General features: G+C 37.5%; 1 protein-coding gene across 1 annotated transcript in view; it reads left to right on the top strand.

Annotated features, from left to right (window-relative positions):
- DPYD (dihydropyrimidine dehydrogenase) overlaps positions 1-19,700 on the top strand; it is an 806,187-nt gene that overhangs the window by 683,372 nt on the left and 103,115 nt on the right. Inside the window, exon 20 of the mRNA XM_067726990.1 lies at positions 6,343-6,522. Coding sequence (XP_067583091.1) covers positions 6,343-6,522 — 180 coding nt within the window. The remainder of the gene's footprint in view (positions 1-6,342; positions 6,523-19,700) is intronic.

Raw genomic sequence — 19,700 nt, 5'->3', positions numbered from 1 at the left:
TCTTCCAGCCACATAAGGCTCTGTTATTAGTATATTTTGGAATGTGATAAGCATTGCAGAATTTCCATTTTTACTTAAGTGTAGTTACTCTCCAATATCCCTCTTACTAATGAATGTACAGAAACTTTGAGACTACTTTGGACTTAAAATGTAAACATGTATTTTACTTGCTTACAGTCTGGTGGCACACATTTCTGAGACCTGGAGTGTAGTTTGTCCACCTATGTGGTAAGAAATGAAACGGAATCATTGTGATCATGGGTTCATCTGAGTTGTGTCTGATACTTCAAGATCTCTATTTAAGAACCTTGTCACATTTTCAGAATATCATTTGAAAGAGGTGCTACTCTGTTGCACCTCTGTTGTAACAACAGAGGTGCACCTCTGTTGTAACAAGTCCCAGCCCCACAGTGTTCTATTTCTATAGAACTCTTCTTGGCCAAGTTATTTGCCTGGGATTCGTATTTTTAATCCAGTTTGAATTCTGCTTGCTAGTTTTCTAGTACATTGTCTCTTACGTTTCAAGGAGTTTGTTTTCCTTTACAGGCAAAAGTTTCCATTTTGACCTCCACCAGGCCCTTTAAATTCTAGATTACCTGATAATAACTCTGAGGTTTGATACCATTCTGTCTGAATGGTACTCTAATTTCCACAGCAGTTCCACCTACATGAGGTAATTTAATCCTCACAGTAATGAATTAGCTAACATCATCCACTGTTTTCAGATTGGGAGGTGTGAGAGGAGGAAACAACAAGCTAAAAGACTAGCTTCAGTCACACAGGTGCTGAAGGACAGAGCTGGGTCTCACACATGTCTTCTGACAACAAGACCAGAGCTTTTTTTGAGGTCATTACTTAATGTAAATAAAAATAGTATCCGTGACCTTCTTTTACTGCATTAGACCAAAAAAGTATAGATTTAAAAAATTATATTCTGCCTAATTCATGCTCTAATGATTTATTCATGTTATGAAATTTATTTTTGGTGCCAATCTAGCTTACTAAGTGCTAGCTACTAGTTTATGCACTTAAATACATTGCCTTTGACGCTCCTATGTGCTAAGTATTTAATCTCCATTTTTAAGTGAAGAAAGTTGCTCACACTTAGGCAGCTAAGATGCAGTTTAAACCTGATTCTGCCAAACTTCTACATGTATGCTCTTAACCCCTTGATATGGCATAAAAACCACTCAATTAGACTTTAAGAAATAGTTCTTCAAGTCCAAGCTCTTTCCATTGTTAAAGTAAAAATACTATCCTCTCCCCTGCCTAATTCATAGTTTTATTCGTAGTATTGAAAGAGATAATGTATGTAAAGGAGATTTTAAAAATATAAATCACCGTAAATAGGTAATTTACTATTAATATGGTTAATCTCATTTAATGAGAAATAATGAGAAAGGAATAGCACCCCTCAACCCTCTGTCACCTCCCAGGTATTTTTACAGTTGCTTTACATAGACAGGCTTCAATTAAATGTGGCTGCACCTAAAGTGAAAAGTCAGGGCACTGTGTCAGACCTCTAGAGGAGACTGTCCGGTGGCCACGGGAGCTTTACTGCACACCTCAAAACATGCCGCACAGGGGGTCACCACCTACTCAGCCCCTGCACAGAGCTGGTCCTGCTGAGAATCCAGGGGCTCCTATTTAGAACAACTCACTGTAGGGAGATTCACGCTTATGGAAATAATTAATGGTGGCAATGATCCTTATAATGGCACCTGATGCCCTGCTGCGAAGAAAGATAAACCAGCCTTCACCATAAAGAACTTACAAATTATACTGAGCAAACATGTTAACAGCTATTAAGAGTCCTAATCAGAGCTGCTAAACAAACAATTAAGAGATGTCATATAAAATACACCCATTTAGGAATAGCAGCTACATGTTTGGAGTTTTAAAAGGAACCATTTGCCTTTGAGATAGAGATAAAGCCCTCAGTGCAGGTTAGGCAAGAGCGAGGCACCTTTCTGAGCAAATCCATTTTCTGAGCATCAAATCCCATGGACAAAGCTCTGTACCCAGTGGTGTGCTTGCATCCTAAGTTTATTTTGGGTCTCATTACTATTTCATCAGAAAATGACTCTCTTTTTTTCAGACGTGACTTATTATGATAAGTAGTGCTGCTTTAAAGGGCCATGAAAATGTTGCTACAATCTAATAGTAAAAATCAAGAAATTATTTGTTTGGAAGAAACTTACTTTGCAGACAGCATTTCAGGATAAGATGAGATTCATCCCCACCAGTGCTTAAATCCTTGCTCTTCTAAGTGTAGACCAGCGACATCAGCACCACCTGGGAGCTTGTCACAAATGCAGAATCTTGGACCTCACTCCAAACCTACAGAAACAGAATCTGCATTTTAATAAGACCCTCCGATAATATATATATATGTTAAAATTTTCAAAGAAATATCAATGTGAACGCTTCTGTTATCAGAAATTCTATCAGAAAATTAATATTTAATCTTATGGATAGTAAAAGGTAAATTACTCACTTTAGGAAGGTATATAAATAGTGTGACATTTGATTGATGATGAAACATATCTGAAGTGGTCCCCTCTGACACCCATGCCTGATGGTGGCGTCCAGGGTTTCCAGCATATCACACCATCCCAGCAATGTTCAGTTGCCATCTGGTAGTCTCTCCTACCTCTTCAAGTTCTGTGTCCCCTTCACATGCTCGGTGTAGTTCCCATTTATCTGAAACACTAGCACTATAGGGTAAAGTGCATACAAGAGGGTGGGCAAGGAGGGAGTCTTTTTAGCCTTTAGCCCCACATGTTCTTCCATAGTTAAAATACACAAGTCTACTTTGTGATCACTCCAGCACCACTTGGCTGAATCTACTCTACACAATTGTGCCATGTTTGTGGATTGAGAGAAGTAGTGGCTCTTATATCTTCTCATTGGAAAAGTTAGGGAGGACTGAGATTCAACTTGACTATTCATACACTGCAGAGTATCTAGAGTCCTTTTAGCAGCAGGTTTTCACAGCAGTCATGAACATCCCATAAATTACATGACATGATGTGATTTTCAAAATCTGATTTCTTATGATGTCCATATGGGGAACTATTTTAAGACTATAGTAAAAGTATACACATTAACATATACTACCAAAAAATAGAATCTCACGGTGAACAAAGAAGATTAAGTAAAGCATCAGTTGACTTTTACAGTTAAAAAAAAAAAATCCCATGGAGGAAATTATAATGATGTTCTTTATAATTGTTCTGAAAAGAAAATCAACTCTAAGAAAGTTATAGCAGGCCTAATTAATGCTTAAATTGTTCCTCCTGAGAAACATTTTTTTTTTATGTGATATAAATGGACTTCCTAGAAAATATTCTTGTCTGTATTTAGTGGTTATTCAATGTTCTTTCCTGCACTGTGGTAACATACAGCCCTTCACAATAGGAAATGAAAGGTTTTTATTTCTGCTTTTTGGTTTTGCCTTGTTGTTTCTACTCATGTACAAGTAAGAAGTAAATAAAACAGGAGGACATTGATAATTTTTATCTAGCAGTATCGAGTTTTCAAAACAGTGGTTATATTTGGGTTGAAGATAATTGATCATTTAAAATTATATATACATGTGTTTGGGTCATGGAAAAGATAATTGTAGTTACATGAAAAGAGTTTTCCTTCGTGAATGTCTATACCTTAGTCACCTTAGACTGCACGGTCATGAATTATGCAGTATAATCCACTTTCTAACCATGTGGCCTGCCTGGGGCAAGTCTCTGCATCTCACTTCCCTCATCTGTAAAATAGGGCTAAAAATTAAACCTACCTCAGCGTTATTTTGAGGACTAAATGATATAATTTCCTCATGGAAAAACCAGAATGAACTTTTTGGACTACCCAATACATTAAAAAGTGTTTAACAGAGTGTGTGGCCCATAGTAAGAGCTCATCTCATGTTAGATATTACATTGTTTTCTTCTTACCACACCATCATTCAGCCAATTTTGACAGAAATATAATATACAGAAGCCATTCTTTCCTATTCTGAAATATAAAATGTCCACATTCCCCTAAAACATAGCTATTTCCATCCTTATAAAAATAAGATACAGGGCTTCCCTGGTGACGCAGTGGTTGAGAGTCCGCCTGCCAATTCAGGGGACACAGGTTCGTGCCCCAGTCCGGGAAGATCCCACATGCCGCGGAGCGGCTGGGCCCGTGGGCCATGGCCGCTGGGCCTGCGCATCCGGAGCCTGTGCTCCACAACGGGAGAGGCCACAGCAGTGAGAGGCCCGTGTACCGAAAAAAAAAAAAAAAAAAAAATTCAAAATTCTCCTACTTATACCCCTAGCTCTCCTATTTCTCTTAATAGGAGCAAAACTTCTCATCAGAGCAGTCTGTCTTCATATTGTCACATCCTCTCTCCTCATCCATTCTTCAACTCGCTATAAGATGGCTTCTGCCCTGTTGCAGAGCTTCTCCCCCATAAATGCTAAAGTCTTTTGATTGGTAAATTTAACGATCACTTTTCACCTCCGATGTCACTGACCTTCGTGCAGCATTTGACATCTTCCGTGATGCCGTCTTGTATCTCTTCTGCTTAGTGTCCTTCATGGTCTTCCTTAGCCTTCCTTTTAAATGCTCATATTCCCAGAATTCCACACTTAGCCTTCTTTTTCATATATATGATGAAATCACTACCACTTTTTGCTGTGAACTCTTAGGTATATATTTTTCTTGCCCTTTCTCTGTCTCTGTCTACTTCCCATTCCCTATTCTGGAACCCCTTAGTGTGTTTTCAATAAATTTTCTCAACCAGCCTAGCAATAGCTAGGTATCAGGTAGTGCACTAGGCATGAGGATTACAATGAAATGTGTTAATTAAAGACTCAGAAGGCTTTAAGAGAACTTGAAATAGAATATGATTTATTCTATTTTCAGGTATTTCTTCATCTACATTCATGTATGACATGGTTTTTCTTTATTGGCTGCAATCACCAGTAACTATGATATATGCTAAGAATTTAACATCTGGGAAGATGGGATAGAAGTGAGTTTTGCTTTGCTTAGTTTTGTTTGGATAGCTGTTTCTTTGGATTGATTTGAAATATGGATGCAGAGAGGTGTTGAATTCTATATGGTAAATTTTGAATTTGAAGTGATGATGGGCCCTATGGGCGAGGAGGTCCTACTGGCAGTTGTAAATGAGTCTCTGGAGACTATATATGGTATCAAAATTGGAGAAGTATCTTTGTAAATAATCAACCTGGAGTGTTTCTCTAACTCCACTAAATTCAAGTTCTAATTCAAATCCTAACACAGACTCTCAAGTATATTTTTATTTGAATGATCCTAATTTCTCAGAATCAACCTTCCTTAACTCTAGAATTAAATCTCTATTTTCTAAGAAATGTCACTCAAATTTAAAAAATCTCTTCTGAATTACGCATTCATTCAACATATACTTATTAAGAGCAGAATAAATGACAAACTCTGTGCTGGTCACTGGGGATAATATGTTGAGCAAAATAAAATAGCTTCTTCCCTCCTGAAGATTCAGCTTATTGGGGGAGGGAACTGTCAATCAAATAACGTTGCAAGACTTAGAAGTCAAAAATATATGAGCTAAAGAAGGTCTTAACTTATTTTGGGCTCCTGGAGGCCTCCTTGAGGAAGTGATAATTCCCATGAGACTGAAGCTGTGCTGTTAGCCATATGTAGAAGAGAAGGACCTTCTAGGCCGCGAGATCTTATGAGGTCTTAAGGCAAAGAAGGAATGTGGCGAATTCGAGGAAAAGAGGAAAGACCTGGGTGACTGGAGCACAGTGAATACAAAGGGGGACAGTGATAGATGAGGCTAAAGAGGCAGGCCGTGGTACATGAGGGCTGAGTTGATGGGTCTCCTGCTCAGCAGGACCACCTCCTTGCATGAGAACCACGTCCAGGCTGCACATCTCAACGGAGGGAGAATGAGAGAGTTAAAATGTCCGTTCTCATGTTGTGCTAAATTTAACTCCTGGGAAATTCTTCTGGTTGGACCTAATTTTTTTACAGCCATACTGACTATACCTGCCATACAGTAAACCGCACATATTTAAAGTGTACAGTCTGATGTTTTGAAATATGTGTATACCTGTGAGACCATCACCACATCAAGCTGACGAAAGTATTCACAGTCCCTGAAAGTTTCCTTGTCCCTTTTGTAGTCCTTCCCTCCCGACCACTCCCATCCCCTCCAGGCAACAATTGACCTGTCATGCTTAGAACAGTGCCTGGCACATAAAATAAATTGTGTTGACTATATGAAAAGTGAGGCTGTTTGGAGAATTAGCTCTTAGCTTGACTTTTAGTTGGTTGCTCCACCTTTTCTAGGTATGCAGTGCTGTTCAGAATCAGGATTTCACTGTCATTCAAGACTACTGCACTGGCCTCAAAGCCTTGCTTTATCTGAAAAGCATTGAAGAGCTACAAGACTGGGACGGGCAGAGTCCAGCCACCGAGAGTCACCAGAAAGGGAAACCAGTTCCTCGCATTGCTGAACTCGTGGGAAAGGTACGTGGCCACCTCTCCTGGGTTGTCCTTGAGAACTCTGCCTTGTTCACTTTCTATTTCAGGTCTTGTTTGCCCTCCTACCATCTCACTAACAGAGGAAACACCGTGCCCATTTGATGTGATTTCTGCTGTAGAATCGTTCTGAAGGAGGCTTGATTACAACTCTATGATAGGTCTCTGAGTTACATTTTTATGAAACCAATATAACACAAGGTCATATAAAAGAAAAAGATTGAAGTTTATAGTGTAAAGTGCCTCCAAATTCTTGCTTACTGTGGTGATGACTGGCATTCTTTCCAGTAGGAGGCTGGAGATTTCTTTATTCTTTAACAATCTCTGGAAATTATAACATTACCTTTCTATTTTCAAGACAATCAAATCACTGGAGCCCTGAATAATACGACGAAGTTTTTAAAATTAAAATCTAATCAGTATCTTTTGTGACTGCTTCTGCTATGTGGTTAAACCTGGGCTCAAAAGGTTATGTCCCAACTTTCTCACTAACTGCTATTTTCAGAGAAATATACACTACATTTACATTTTGTATAATACAGTGATTTTAGCAAATCTTTTCTAAAACAACATTCAGCATTTCGCCTTTGTATTTCCTTTGTATTATTCTAAATAGATAACCATTGTCAGAAGACGTTTCTTGAGTCCTGAATGAGGGGAGGAAAAAATTATAATTCTTAGTCTTTTCAGCTTGTCACTACATCAATAATTAACTTAAAAAAAAGAGAGGCAAGTAAAAGGATTCTTTAAGGAAGCATTTAATAATTCAAATGAATCTTAACTTGAAACAGGTCACATGAAAAAGAATGGAAAACAAAAACCCTGGGTACTCTGCCTCGGATGGCAAGGTTAGGGACTCAGAAAGAATAAGAGAAACATCATATAACAGTTTACATTTGGCTAATTTTAATGGGAAATATCACTATTCCTCTCCAAACAGATAGCCAAAAATAAGGGCTTCTTGGAGAATAATGTGTATCCCGGCAAGTCCAGTGATGAAAAATAAAAAGGAGAAAGAAATAAAATCTTACAGTGTGGATTCCAGGAAAATATCATGATGAATGACTCCATGAGTGGCAATCAAACAAAAAGGCTGGGTGACATTAATATTTATAATATTATAATTAGCGAGACTGTGCCTAAGCAGCATTATTAGTGTAACTAATCATATTATCATAAACTGAGTCTGCAAGTATTTAGACAGTGAGTGTTCTTGCCTTTATCAATGACCATCAATATCCTAAAATTGTTCATAACTAAAAAAAAATTACAAATAACTTTATACTCATCCAATGTAAATATATCAAGTCAATTGTTTCTGACATGGTAGTTTTGATAGTTTATGACTGTCTATAAAAGCATTGTCTCAAATGTATGCAGTCACCATGCAAGCTGAAATGGAAGTAGCTTCCTTGCACTGTGCCATTTTTGTCTTTAAAAGACTTCCACACTCATTTGAAAACTTACATATTCAAATAGAAGATGGATAATGATGGAAACACTTGTGTCAGTGACTTAAGTGGAAATTGATTTTCTGATAGTTTGAATCTAGATTCAGACTTTATTTTAGTAAGTCCAGCCTTCATCAAAATCAAAAGTGTAATTTCCAGCATTATCATTTGTTAAAAAAAAAAAAGATTTTGCCTGTGTGATTATATTAGCAATTCATTTCTCAGCACTAAGTTGAGGAACAAGCAGATGTTCTGCTAATAGATCTATGCTCCAGAGTCTCTGGTGAGGGCTGACATGACTCAAACAATAGGTGACTATCCCCTTTAGGTTAATATCCCTAATAGTGAATCAAAGTGCTGTGGCTTCCTAGCTATTCCTTCCTAGTGTTGCAGGTGTGTGTGTGTGTGTGTGTGTGTGTGTGTATGTGTGTGTGTGTGCATCTTTGAAAATAATTCATATTATATTCTCATTAGCTAAAGAATAGGATGCTGGTTCTTACCCTGTTTTCATGATAAATGGACAAGAGAAGTTGCAGACCCTTTTCAGAAAGCCCCGCTGGAAGTAGCTGGCTTCTTTAGATAGGAAAAAATTTGTTTGGAAAGTACAGTTGTTACTCTCTTTCATCTTTCACTCAGAGGTCAGGCTAGAATAAATTAGAGTAGAAATTTAGAAGAAACGAATTACAGTACAGTGTTTGAAGATGGAGGAAAAATGAGACTTGAGCCATGGAAACAAATTAGTTTGGCCAAATTAGTCATGTTATCTTTCAAGTAATTAGTATATTTAATATACATAATTAGTATATTTAATATAGTCTCCCTAATGCATACCTCACGTATAAATTGATTAAACTTCCCAAGCAATGTTTCTTCATGTGACTTTGGAAGAGCAAGCAGTCAGGCATTTATGGTTTGCTCTGGTCTTACAGTGCAAGTTGTATAAATTCGTGCCTGCAAGCATGAAAGTAGATCCCACAGGAAGAGCAGTCACCAGCTCTGCTGCACCACAAAGCTATTGATCTCCAACTCCTGGTGCTTAAAAACCATGGGGCATGCTTATGAAAATGTAGATTCCCAGGCTCCGCTCCCAGAGATCCTGATTTCATTGGTCAAAGGTGAGTCCAGGAATCTGCATTTTTAACAACCTGATTCTGATGGAAGCATACAAGGATCCGCATTGCCAAGAAAAATGAAAGTAAGAATAGCAACCGAATACAGTCAGAGATCGAGAAGTTAGCAATGGGAACAACACAAGCTTCTTGAGGGAGAAAGCTGGTAAGAAATGATTTTGAGCTGGAAGAGAAATGAAATAGAGAGTCAGGAGAGGACATCCAGAAAAGCAGCACACTGGGCTCTGAATGGCCAGTGGTTGAAAATACCCATTGAGGAACCAGGAGCGGGAGTTAGTTCAGCAGCTAGGTCAAAGACATGTAAGCAAGAAGAATTGTAAGGACAGATACAGTTCTCAAAGTATGACACCCAGAGTCCATGCAGACAGTCAGCAACGAGGAAGTCTGTGAGGATAAGGAAGGGGAGGCTATTCACAGTATCATCAAAAAGGAGGCGCATCGGGGGCTTCCCTGGTGGCGCAGTGGTTGAGAGTCCGCTTGCCGATGCAGGGGACATGGGTTCGTGCCCCGGTCCGGGAAGATCCCACATGCCGCGGAGCGGCTGGGCCCGTGAGCCATGGCCGCTGAGCCTGCGCGTCCGGAGGCTGTGCTCTGCAGCGGGAGAGGCCACAACAGTGAGAGGCCTGCGTACCGCAAGAAAAAAAAAAAAAAAAAAAGGAGGCGCATAGGTAGCAAAGCACTTTTATTGTATACTCAGTTACCTTAATCCCCTCTTCTACCTGGTGAAAACCTGGCGACTTAAAAAAAGTGAACTGTTTGCTTCCTACGTATGGGACAGTGGTTACCAACAGAGTTCCAAGTAAGACTGTTAGGTTTCCATGATGCTTCCTTACTATACTAGCTAAGCAACTTGGACAAGTTAATTAATCTCTCTAAATCTGTTTCTAAAACTATGAAATGAGGCTAACCACAGTACAAGTCCACGATCTCTCATTAACACTTCTGAAACCCAAAAAGCTCTGAAACCAAATGTTTCACATAACTCATTTGGCAGCAAACCCGGCCTGAACTGATGGGAGGCTTTTATAATCTTTATTTATTCCTCTTAGAGTGAACATTTACGTGTTTACTTCCGAGCGACGAACGTGTTGAAGTCCAGGTTGCCACGCCACATCTTGCTGTAGGTGCTAGGGAAAAGGTAGTATGTGTACCACTTTTCTTTCCTAAAGTCCAAAAAAAAATTCTGCATTTTGAGCTACGTTTGGCCCCAAGTATTTTAGATAAAGCGTTGTGAAGATTACTTAAGTGAGAATATAGTTGCAATTATACCTTTATCCACAAATTCTTCTTTAGAGTTGGAGACAAAGTATATATTTTAGTGACATTAGAAAGTAAACTGTTAGGATTTGGCATTTTTAGGTGTGGAAATAAGAATTATGTGGAGATTATTTGCTTGAGAAACATGAAAGAAATTGGAGGCTCCAATATTAGAACAGAAAATGTTACAGTCAGAAAGCATGGGAGGAAATGACTTCACTTCTTTGTGCCTGAGATGAAGGATTCCTAAGCAAGAGCCTTTGAAAGGGAAACAGCACAGGACAACACTACTGACTGCTTGGTCTCTGCGTTCATTTTCACATGCTGTTCCTTACATCTGAAATGTCTTTCCAATTCACTAAAGAGTAATGAAAGCATCCACTTCTCTTTGAGTTATTCTCTGACCTCTACACCAGAATTAATTTCTCCTTCTCTTCTTCAACCTTAGTTGCAACCAGTATCACACAGCATTTGAATTTTTGCATCTCTGTTTCTTCTACCAGACAGTCTTCTTCACCTTTGTATCCCAATTTCTGGGGACCCACTGATACTCAGAAAGGGCTTAATAAATGATGCTCGAATAAGTAACTGAATGAATAAATTAATGTAAGAAAACAGCTAAGTGGTAGAACTAAATATTAGTAGTCAATGACTTATCAAGCCATCACTTTTCCCATGACATCAGAAATGAAAAAATGTAAAAAGAAAAATAATAACTTTGAACTTAAAAGTTCCTTTTGGTGTATAAGTCTAGTTTAGTAAAATGAAATGGAAAGAAGCCAGAGTGGAAAGAGTGAGATAGGCAAGTGAGCAACCTGCATTCCTTCTAGAATTGGCAAAATGTACCTAGAGTATAAGCTTCTTTAGGGCCTAGACCACACACGCTGTGCCAGTGCCTGACCCAACATCTACCATGTGGGAGCAACAGCGTGGTAGCCGAATTGATGAATGATATATTGATCTCTCTTTATTTTTTTTAAGATCTATCTTAAATGTCACTTACTTTGTGAAGCCATCTATGACTATCTTCCTCTCCCTCTGGGAAAATTGTCACTCCTTTCTCCTACAGCCCTTTGTTCATATAACTACTATTGCAGTTATGACATTATCTTCTAGTTAACATTACTTCTTGTCCATCGCTGAGCTCATTATGAGCAACTTGAAAACAGAGATCATGTCTTATTTACACTTGAGTTTTCAAGCAACTAGCACAATGCTACATGTTTATACAATTAAGTTGCACAGACTATCTGTGGTGTCCTTATTTGGAAGGAAAAAAAGGAAACAAATTTATAATTAAAATTCCAGCCAGGCCCTTTCAAAAATAGCAGGCATTTTAGAAGAAAACAGTAAATGTGCCAAATTACTTTCAGTAGGTATTAAAATATGATGAAATACATATCAGTGATATTAATAAGTGAACATAATGTGTACTTATTAAAAAGCTTTCATTAGGATAAAGTCAGAGAAACTGTCGTGGTGCTTGTATAATGACTCATAAAACAAGGCTTTATTTTGATGATAGAAACCAAAATTGGCGCATCTATATGACCAGATGCATCATTCTCATGTTTTTAAAACCAAAAGTAATATGATTTTGTAAGACTACTGCTATCTGGTTATGGTGTTTGATATATAGATGTCTATTTATTTGTCTCTGGTATATTATCCAACACAGAGAACAAAGAAGTATCCACAAGGAATATATAATGTCATAAGCATGATCATCACAAAAGTCCTAATAATAACAGTCTCAGAAGAGGAGAGTGGTATCTCCTGTTTACCCAAAACTTTAAAAGTTTTATGTCTTCATGCTATTTATTTTTTCATGCTTTTTATGTTTCCAAATTGAGATATAATTTACATAAAGAAAAAAGGTCTGTCTTTAAAAACACAGGTCTTAAATAAACCATTTGATGAGTTTTGACAAATGATATACCCATGCAACTCTTAATTCTATCAAGATACAGAACATTGTCAACACCTCAAAGATCCCCTTTTGCACTCTCCCAGTCATTATCTCTCCCTCCTCCTCACCACCAGAAGCAAACACAATCTAATTTCCATCAACATAGATTAGTTTGTTCATACTCTTTAACATCATATAATTAGAATTCCACATTGTGTGGTTTTTTTGTGTGTAGTTACTCTCACTCTGCACAGTGTTTCAGAGATTCATCCATGATTTGGGGAGTGTTAAGTAATTCATTTTTTTTATTGGTAAAAAATATTTTATTGTATAAATATACCACAATTTGTATATTTATTCAAAATGACATTTGGGCTGTTTTCACTTTCCCTTTATTATAAATATATCTGAAATAAGCATTCAGGCATAACTGGTTTTGTGAATACATATTTTCATTTCTCTTGAGTAAAACCCAGGAGTGTAATATCTGAGTCTTAAGGTGATGTGTATGCTTTATAAGAAACCTATAAACAGATTTCCAAAGTGGTGGTACCATTTTACACGGCTACCAACTGTGGATGGGTGTTTTGGTTCTTCCAGCCAACATTTAGTATCCTCTGTCTTTTTAATTTTAGACATTTTAGTACATGTACATTGGTATGACATTGCAATTTTAATTTTCATCTCCCTGAAAATTAATGATTTAAACACTTCTTTGTGTCCTTATTGTCCATCCATATACCTTCTTCTGTGAAGTGTCTATTCAAATTTTTTGTCCACTTAGAAGTTGGGTTTATTTTTAATTAAACTTCAGGAGTTCTTTATATGTTCTCAGTACAAGTCCTTAGATGCAGAAAAAGCATTTGAAAAGATTCATCATTTACTTATCATAAAACCCTAAGCAATCTAGTGGAAGGAAACTTCCTCAATCTGATAAAGGGCATGTACAAAAATTCTACAGCTCATTTCATATGTAATGGCAAAAAAAATAAACTTTTTCTCCTAAGATCAAGAACTAAGCGTAAATGTCTATGCTCACTACTTATATCCAGTATTATACTGGAGGTCCTAACTAGTGCAATAAGGACATGAAAAGAAAGAAATGGCATCCAGATTGGAAACAAAGGACTAAGACTGTTTTCATTTGCAGATAGTAATATTGTGTACATAAAACATCCTTAAAAACCTATAAAAACACTATTAAAGTCAATAAATGAATTAAGCAAAGTTTCAGGACAAAAGACAATATACAAAAGTCAGTTATATTTCTGTATGAACAACAGGAACAATAAACAGAAAATTAAATTTTAAAATGTCATTTACAATGGCATTTAAAAACTACAAAGTACTTAGGAACAAATTAAAATATATGCAATAGCCACCCACTGAAAACTACAAAGAATTATTGAGAAAAATTAATGAAGAAATATCAATGGAGAGATATGTTAAGATCTCAGTTCTCTCCAAATTGATCTGTAGAGTTATGACAATCCCAATCAAAATCCCAGCACACGTTTATGTAGAAGTTGATAAACTGATTCTAAAATTTACATTGGATTTCAAAGGTGCCAGAATAGCCAAAACAATCTTGAAAAAGAACAGACTTAGATGATTTGACCTATCTGCCTTCAAGACTTTCTATAAGTCTTCAGTAATCAAGCAAGTGTGTTTTAGTGTCAGGATAGACAAATAGATCAATGGAAAGTCCAGAAGTAAACCCTCACATATACACTCAATTGATTTTTGACAAAGGCACTAAAGCAATCCAATGGAGAAAGGAAAATCCTTTTGATAAATGGTGCTAGAATTAATGGATAAGCATAGATATAGATATAGATATATTTTAATGAACCTCATACTTTCCTCACACAGGACACAAAAGTAATTTTAAATATATCATAGATATAAAAGTAAAAAGACTATAAAAGTTTTAAAGAAAATATAAGTAATATTTACTTATAAGGAAAAATTTTTAGATAGGATACAAAAAGCACTAACCATACAAGAAAAAAAAAAGATAAGTTGCACTTCAAAAGGCAAGTGCTCATCAAAAGACAAGTTAAGGAAATGAAAATTTAAGTCACAGAATGAGAGAAAATATCCATAATACTTATATCTCACAAAGAACTTGTGACCAGAATAAATATATGTAATACTTTATGCAAGTAAACTGGATTTGAAATAATTTAATCTTATCAACAAGTACACGGAATCTTACAATGAAAAATCCACTGTGAGGGAGCCCGTGGGCTCTTGCAGCAAACTCCTATCCATGACCACTTGCACGGCTAGCCCAGAAAAGAGAGAGAAAAGGTGATGAAAGCCATTTTCTTTCAAGTTCATCTTACGGCCTCATAGTTCTTGTCCATGCTATTTTCTCTCATTGCAGCTTTGTCCCTGCAGTTATGTTTTGGGGATACATTATACAGTTAGAGAAGTTCCAGATGACATGTTACATTTCTTTCAGTTAACTTGGGTAATGATTGAAATAGAAATCAATATTATTGCTTTCTATGACTGATTGCATGAGGCTAAATATTTTTTATTGTTTTAGTTCATTTCATAGAACATGGCAAAAAAACAGCATCAGTTCCTGGAAATTCAAACTTTCCAAAATTACCAAATGAGTCTACTACATAGATATGGGAACTTATCTACATCTCTAAATATCATCAGATGGTTTGAGTAGTATTTTAGGTAGAATGCTGAATTGCCAAGTATCCTTTTAGAATAGGGCAATCACCTGTTATAAATGGTGATTATTCCTACTTATAAGCAAAAAATGCTGGATAAGATTTGATATCCCCCTCTTGTAGTCCTGAGTGTCTCATCAGCTCATTAATGTGTAAGAATCCCACAAAGGAGTCAATATGCCGCTGTAGTAAAAAGAGCACTGTGTTTGGAGTCCAGCAGGTCTGGGTTTGAATCCTACCTCAGTGTCTTACTACTGGGTGAACTTGGACCAACCACATGAATCCTACAGTTCCCCTTTGCTGAAATGCCAAAGTGAGATAATGATACTGATTTCATGGGTGCTTTGTGAGGACCAGAAAACATATATATGATGTATGTAGCACATAGCAGGCATTCAATGCATGGCAGTTATTGTTATAATTAAGTCTAACATAGATAGATAGATTGGGGTAATTTGGATATGTGATATATTTGTATCCAAAATATATGGATAACATTAAGGTAAGCATAAACATTTGAGCAATGCTTTATGAGTGGATTTCTTCAATCTTCTGTGTAGATTTTCCAGCTGATATTCATACATTATTTTTATACATCCTCTTGGCTTTCTATTGATAACATGCCCTTATTAGGTTAGTTTTGTTTGATCTGCTTAAAAGCCTGCAACTTTGTCCTTTGAAGCATTCCCTTTCATACACACAAAAAAGCTCCTAAACAAATCAGAAATGTTTGCTTTCCAAGCAAAATGGAGATAAATTTGTTAATTTGGGGTCTGGGCAGTAAACTAGCATGAATGGTTCATCACTGGTCCTACTGTAGGTGAAAGGGAGGGGCCTACTTTGTTGCCAAATCAGAGTAACTGTATCAGAATTTAATATCAACAATTATAGGAGGGACTGGTAGAAGTCTCTCATGTTATAGGAAGAGATAGTTTTGCATTGCTTATAACCAGTGTGTGCCCCTATAAACCTTCCCAGCTTCTTTTCTCTCCCATCTCAGGGGTAGGTGGGTTCATTGCACAGGGGAACTCTGATATTTGGTGGCAATTACTGAGAGCATTTTGTAGAGGAGAATTCTAACTCAAAGCCAAGCCCAGCGGAGGTATGTGATCAATTGGTAATGCCTGCATGGGCACCGACACAGAAAGATGTTGCAGGATATGGCTTTGCACTTCCTGGAGTGTGGAGCACTGACAGCTTGACTGGTTTAGGAATTTGGGCAGCGATGAGCTCTTGAATTTGTAACCATTATACCCACCTCGTTGCAGTCCACCACTGTGTGCCTGAAATAAAATGTAAGCCATACAACATTTTTACTGTTGCCAGCATCCCATCATGCTTTTAAAACGTACGAGTCCCTATTTCTTCTCACTCATTAAATTGATATCTAATTCCAAGTACAAATGAAATTATTCCCTTTGTCACTTTCATGAAAGTAAGTGGTTCAGTATAATTCCTCATACTTCATCAAATATACTACTTTAATCAGAATGTACCTCATTAATATTAATTATATACTTAGAACTTGTGTAAAAGTGCTTTTCATCTTCAACACAAGTTACCCACATTAATTCTGATGGTACTTTTAAGCCAGGAAAAGAAATTAGGATTTTTCTTGTTCTGGGTGGGGACTGAGGATTTGTAAAGAAACCATTAGTATAAGCATGTAAGATAAAATTTGAATTCAAATACTATCCTCAAACTCATCTCCTATCCTCCCTCCTAAGAACTCTACAAAATCAGTGAACATTTATCGCAAACCAGTTAGCTTTGTTCCTAATCCTGATTTTATGGAATAAAGCAAAATATCTCTCTGTAATTCTGAGCTGTGCCCCTGAGAAAAAAATAGGCATTTGTTATATCTCTGTTTAAGCTCACTGTCCACTTGAATAAACGGAGCATTATATAAAAGATATAATATTCTGGTATTAAAGGAGTCATTTTGATAATGCAAAGAGTCAATTATAGTCAATCAGAGATTCTAATTATATTCAGCTTTATGACAATTTATCCTAATCTAAGATTTCTTTTTTTTTTTTTTTTTTTTTGGCTGTGTTCGGTCTTCATTTCTGTGCGAGGGCTTTCTCTAGTTGCGGCGAGCGGGGCCACTCTTCATCGCGGTGCGTGGGCCTCTCACTGTCACAGCCTCTCTTGTTGCGGAGCACAGGCTCTAGACGTGCAGGCTCAGTAGTTGTGACTCACGGGCCCAGTTGCCCCGCGGCATGTGGGATCTTCCCGGACCAGGGCTCGAAACCGTGTCCCCTGCATCGGCAGACGGACTCTCAACCACTGCGCCACCAGGGAAGCCCTATCCTAATCTAAGATTTGAGAAAAAAAATTAAATGCTATTTGAAATTCAAAAGAAAGATGTGATTTACCCCCTCCCACAAAACATCAAACAAGACAAACCATAGTTCTTTGGTTTTGTTATTGTATTTTGGTTTTGGTTTTGTATTTTTTTACCTTTGAAATTATATGCATGTAACTGCCATTGAATAGCATTACCAAAACCCTGGAAGTTTAGGAAGGATAGGCCAAGATATCTTCAATTGTTCTGAATAATTGGCAGTCTCCCAATTAACTAAATCCATTTAGATATCCAGATGAAATATCTATCCCTTCTCCTCTTCTCCTTAGAAACCTGATTACTCTGTTTGGTTGCCATATTGACCTAATTAACCACCTAATTTCTAAATATCCCCTCCGTTTCATGCTGTATAGATATTGGAAAGCAATCTTATTCATGTCTAAAATCCATGCCCTATATTAGTCTGTGCTTCATGCCCACGAGTGACCCCTAGAAACGTGTTTGAGAAGCTGTGACTACAACCTGCCCAGAGAATGTGACTAATGCTACATAGGGAATTCTTTGATTTGCAGCTTCAGGCTCTGTCTGTGAAGTTGCCTCATAGACTTGGAAGTGCCCTGAAGCCTCACTCCCATGCTGCCCCATCTACTGTGGATTGTTCCTGGCAAGCCATGTCAAGACCGTGCCTCCTGAACCTCTGTTGCCGTATATCTTTAAAGCATTTTTCTTGTCTTTCCTGCTTATCAGTTGTATCCTATTTCATCTCAAACTAGAGAACCTTCTCTAGATCCTCTGCTTTCAATTATTCTCTGCATATGCCCATTCCAACTGAGCTATAGAATGTCACCCGTTGTTTCAGGGCTATCAAGCTGGTCATCTTTTGGAGCCTAAATGTTACCAAATGTTGCCTAAATGTTTCTTTACGTTCAATATAGGTCCCAAGTGAAATTAATGAAAGTAAACATATGGCATTTGTAGTAATCCTGGCCTCCTAAGAAAATAGAATTATCCCAGGACTACTGTATACATTCTTCACTGAGATATAGAACAAGCCTGCAAGATTATCCTTCTCTGTTCATACCCTCAGAGTCTGTGGTCAGCATTGGTGGTGCTCACTAATATTTCCTTGTTCTGTAGGAGAAGTAAACCTCCTTGCCTCTTGGAGGCTTCATAGGACTAGGTGACTAGATCTCGTTGATGCAGTGTGAGTGAAATGTGGCATGTAATTCTGAGTGGAAACATTTCACGGCTGGCACTCAGTTCTCTAAATTCCCTTTCCTTTGCCATAGCAAACTCTGAAGTCTCACGTTGAGAAAGTGGCAACATAAAATGGATGGCCTGGATTGCTGAGCCGCCACATTGAGGATATCCAGAGACACAACAGGCTTTTTTTTATGAGTGAGAAATCAACTTTTATTGTGTTAAGTCACTGACATTTCAAGTATGATTATTACCAGAGTACAACCAGCCAGTGAGGATTAATACAGAATTGCAAATAACTTGTAGCTGTTGCCAGAGGACTGATAGCTCTGTAGCCCTTTGAAAATTGTAAAACGGAAGAGCTCCTCTTTAGTGACCTTCACTTTCCTTTCTGCACCTCTTTCCACGTGCTGGCAGCTGGTACCATAATGCGGTTTTCCATAATGCGGTTTTCCATTACATCACTCCACCCTGGGCCTGATCTCTTGGCAAAATGCCGGAAGATACCAGATAGCCTTGTTTCCAAACCGTACAGCAAAAATATTTATTCCTGCTTTGTAGCTGGTTTTAAATAAGTTATTGTGAAGAGATCCCACCATTGGCTTAATCCAACTGATGAAACTGAGCAGCGTTTATGCTTTTCACATAGCTTCTTTCTTGTTAGTAGTAAGGCCTTGGGCAGCTTACATACTTTCCTCTTAGCCACCATTTCCTTGTTTAAAAAATTGGGATAACAATAGGTATCCCATAGGATTGTTGAGAAAAATAAATAACAGGGTCTGAATTTTTTCTTCCTCTCACAGGTCAGGTTCCAGAAAACATCATCTCTACTCATTGTTTCTCATTCTTTACTTGCTTTACTATCTCCAACCCATCAAAATTAGATTTCTATCCATCCCCACCCCCCAAATCACTAGAACTGCTCTTGTTCAAGTTATGTGATTTAGTGATCACCAAATCCAGTAATTTCCAGTCTTGTCTTTACTAGATCTTCTTACATTCAACAATTGACCACTTCTTCCTATTAGAAATTTCTTCTTTGATTTTTGAACACTCTTTTCTCCTGGTTTCTCCCTTACTTTTTATCAAGCAAACGACAGTTAGCACCTAGTATGTGCCAGGCGTTATAATGCTGCCTTCTTTAAAAGGATCACAGACTAGTGTGGAAATTAGGCAATTAAAGAGTTATTTATATAATATAGTATGATAATTACAGTG

This window comes from Pseudorca crassidens, chromosome 2, assembly GCF_039906515.1.
Source record: "Pseudorca crassidens isolate mPseCra1 chromosome 2, mPseCra1.hap1, whole genome shotgun sequence".
Lineage (NCBI taxonomy): Eukaryota > Metazoa > Chordata > Mammalia > Artiodactyla > Delphinidae > Pseudorca > Pseudorca crassidens.
Note: the sequence above shows the minus strand (reverse complement) of the source record. Positions and strands in the feature narration are given on the sequence as shown.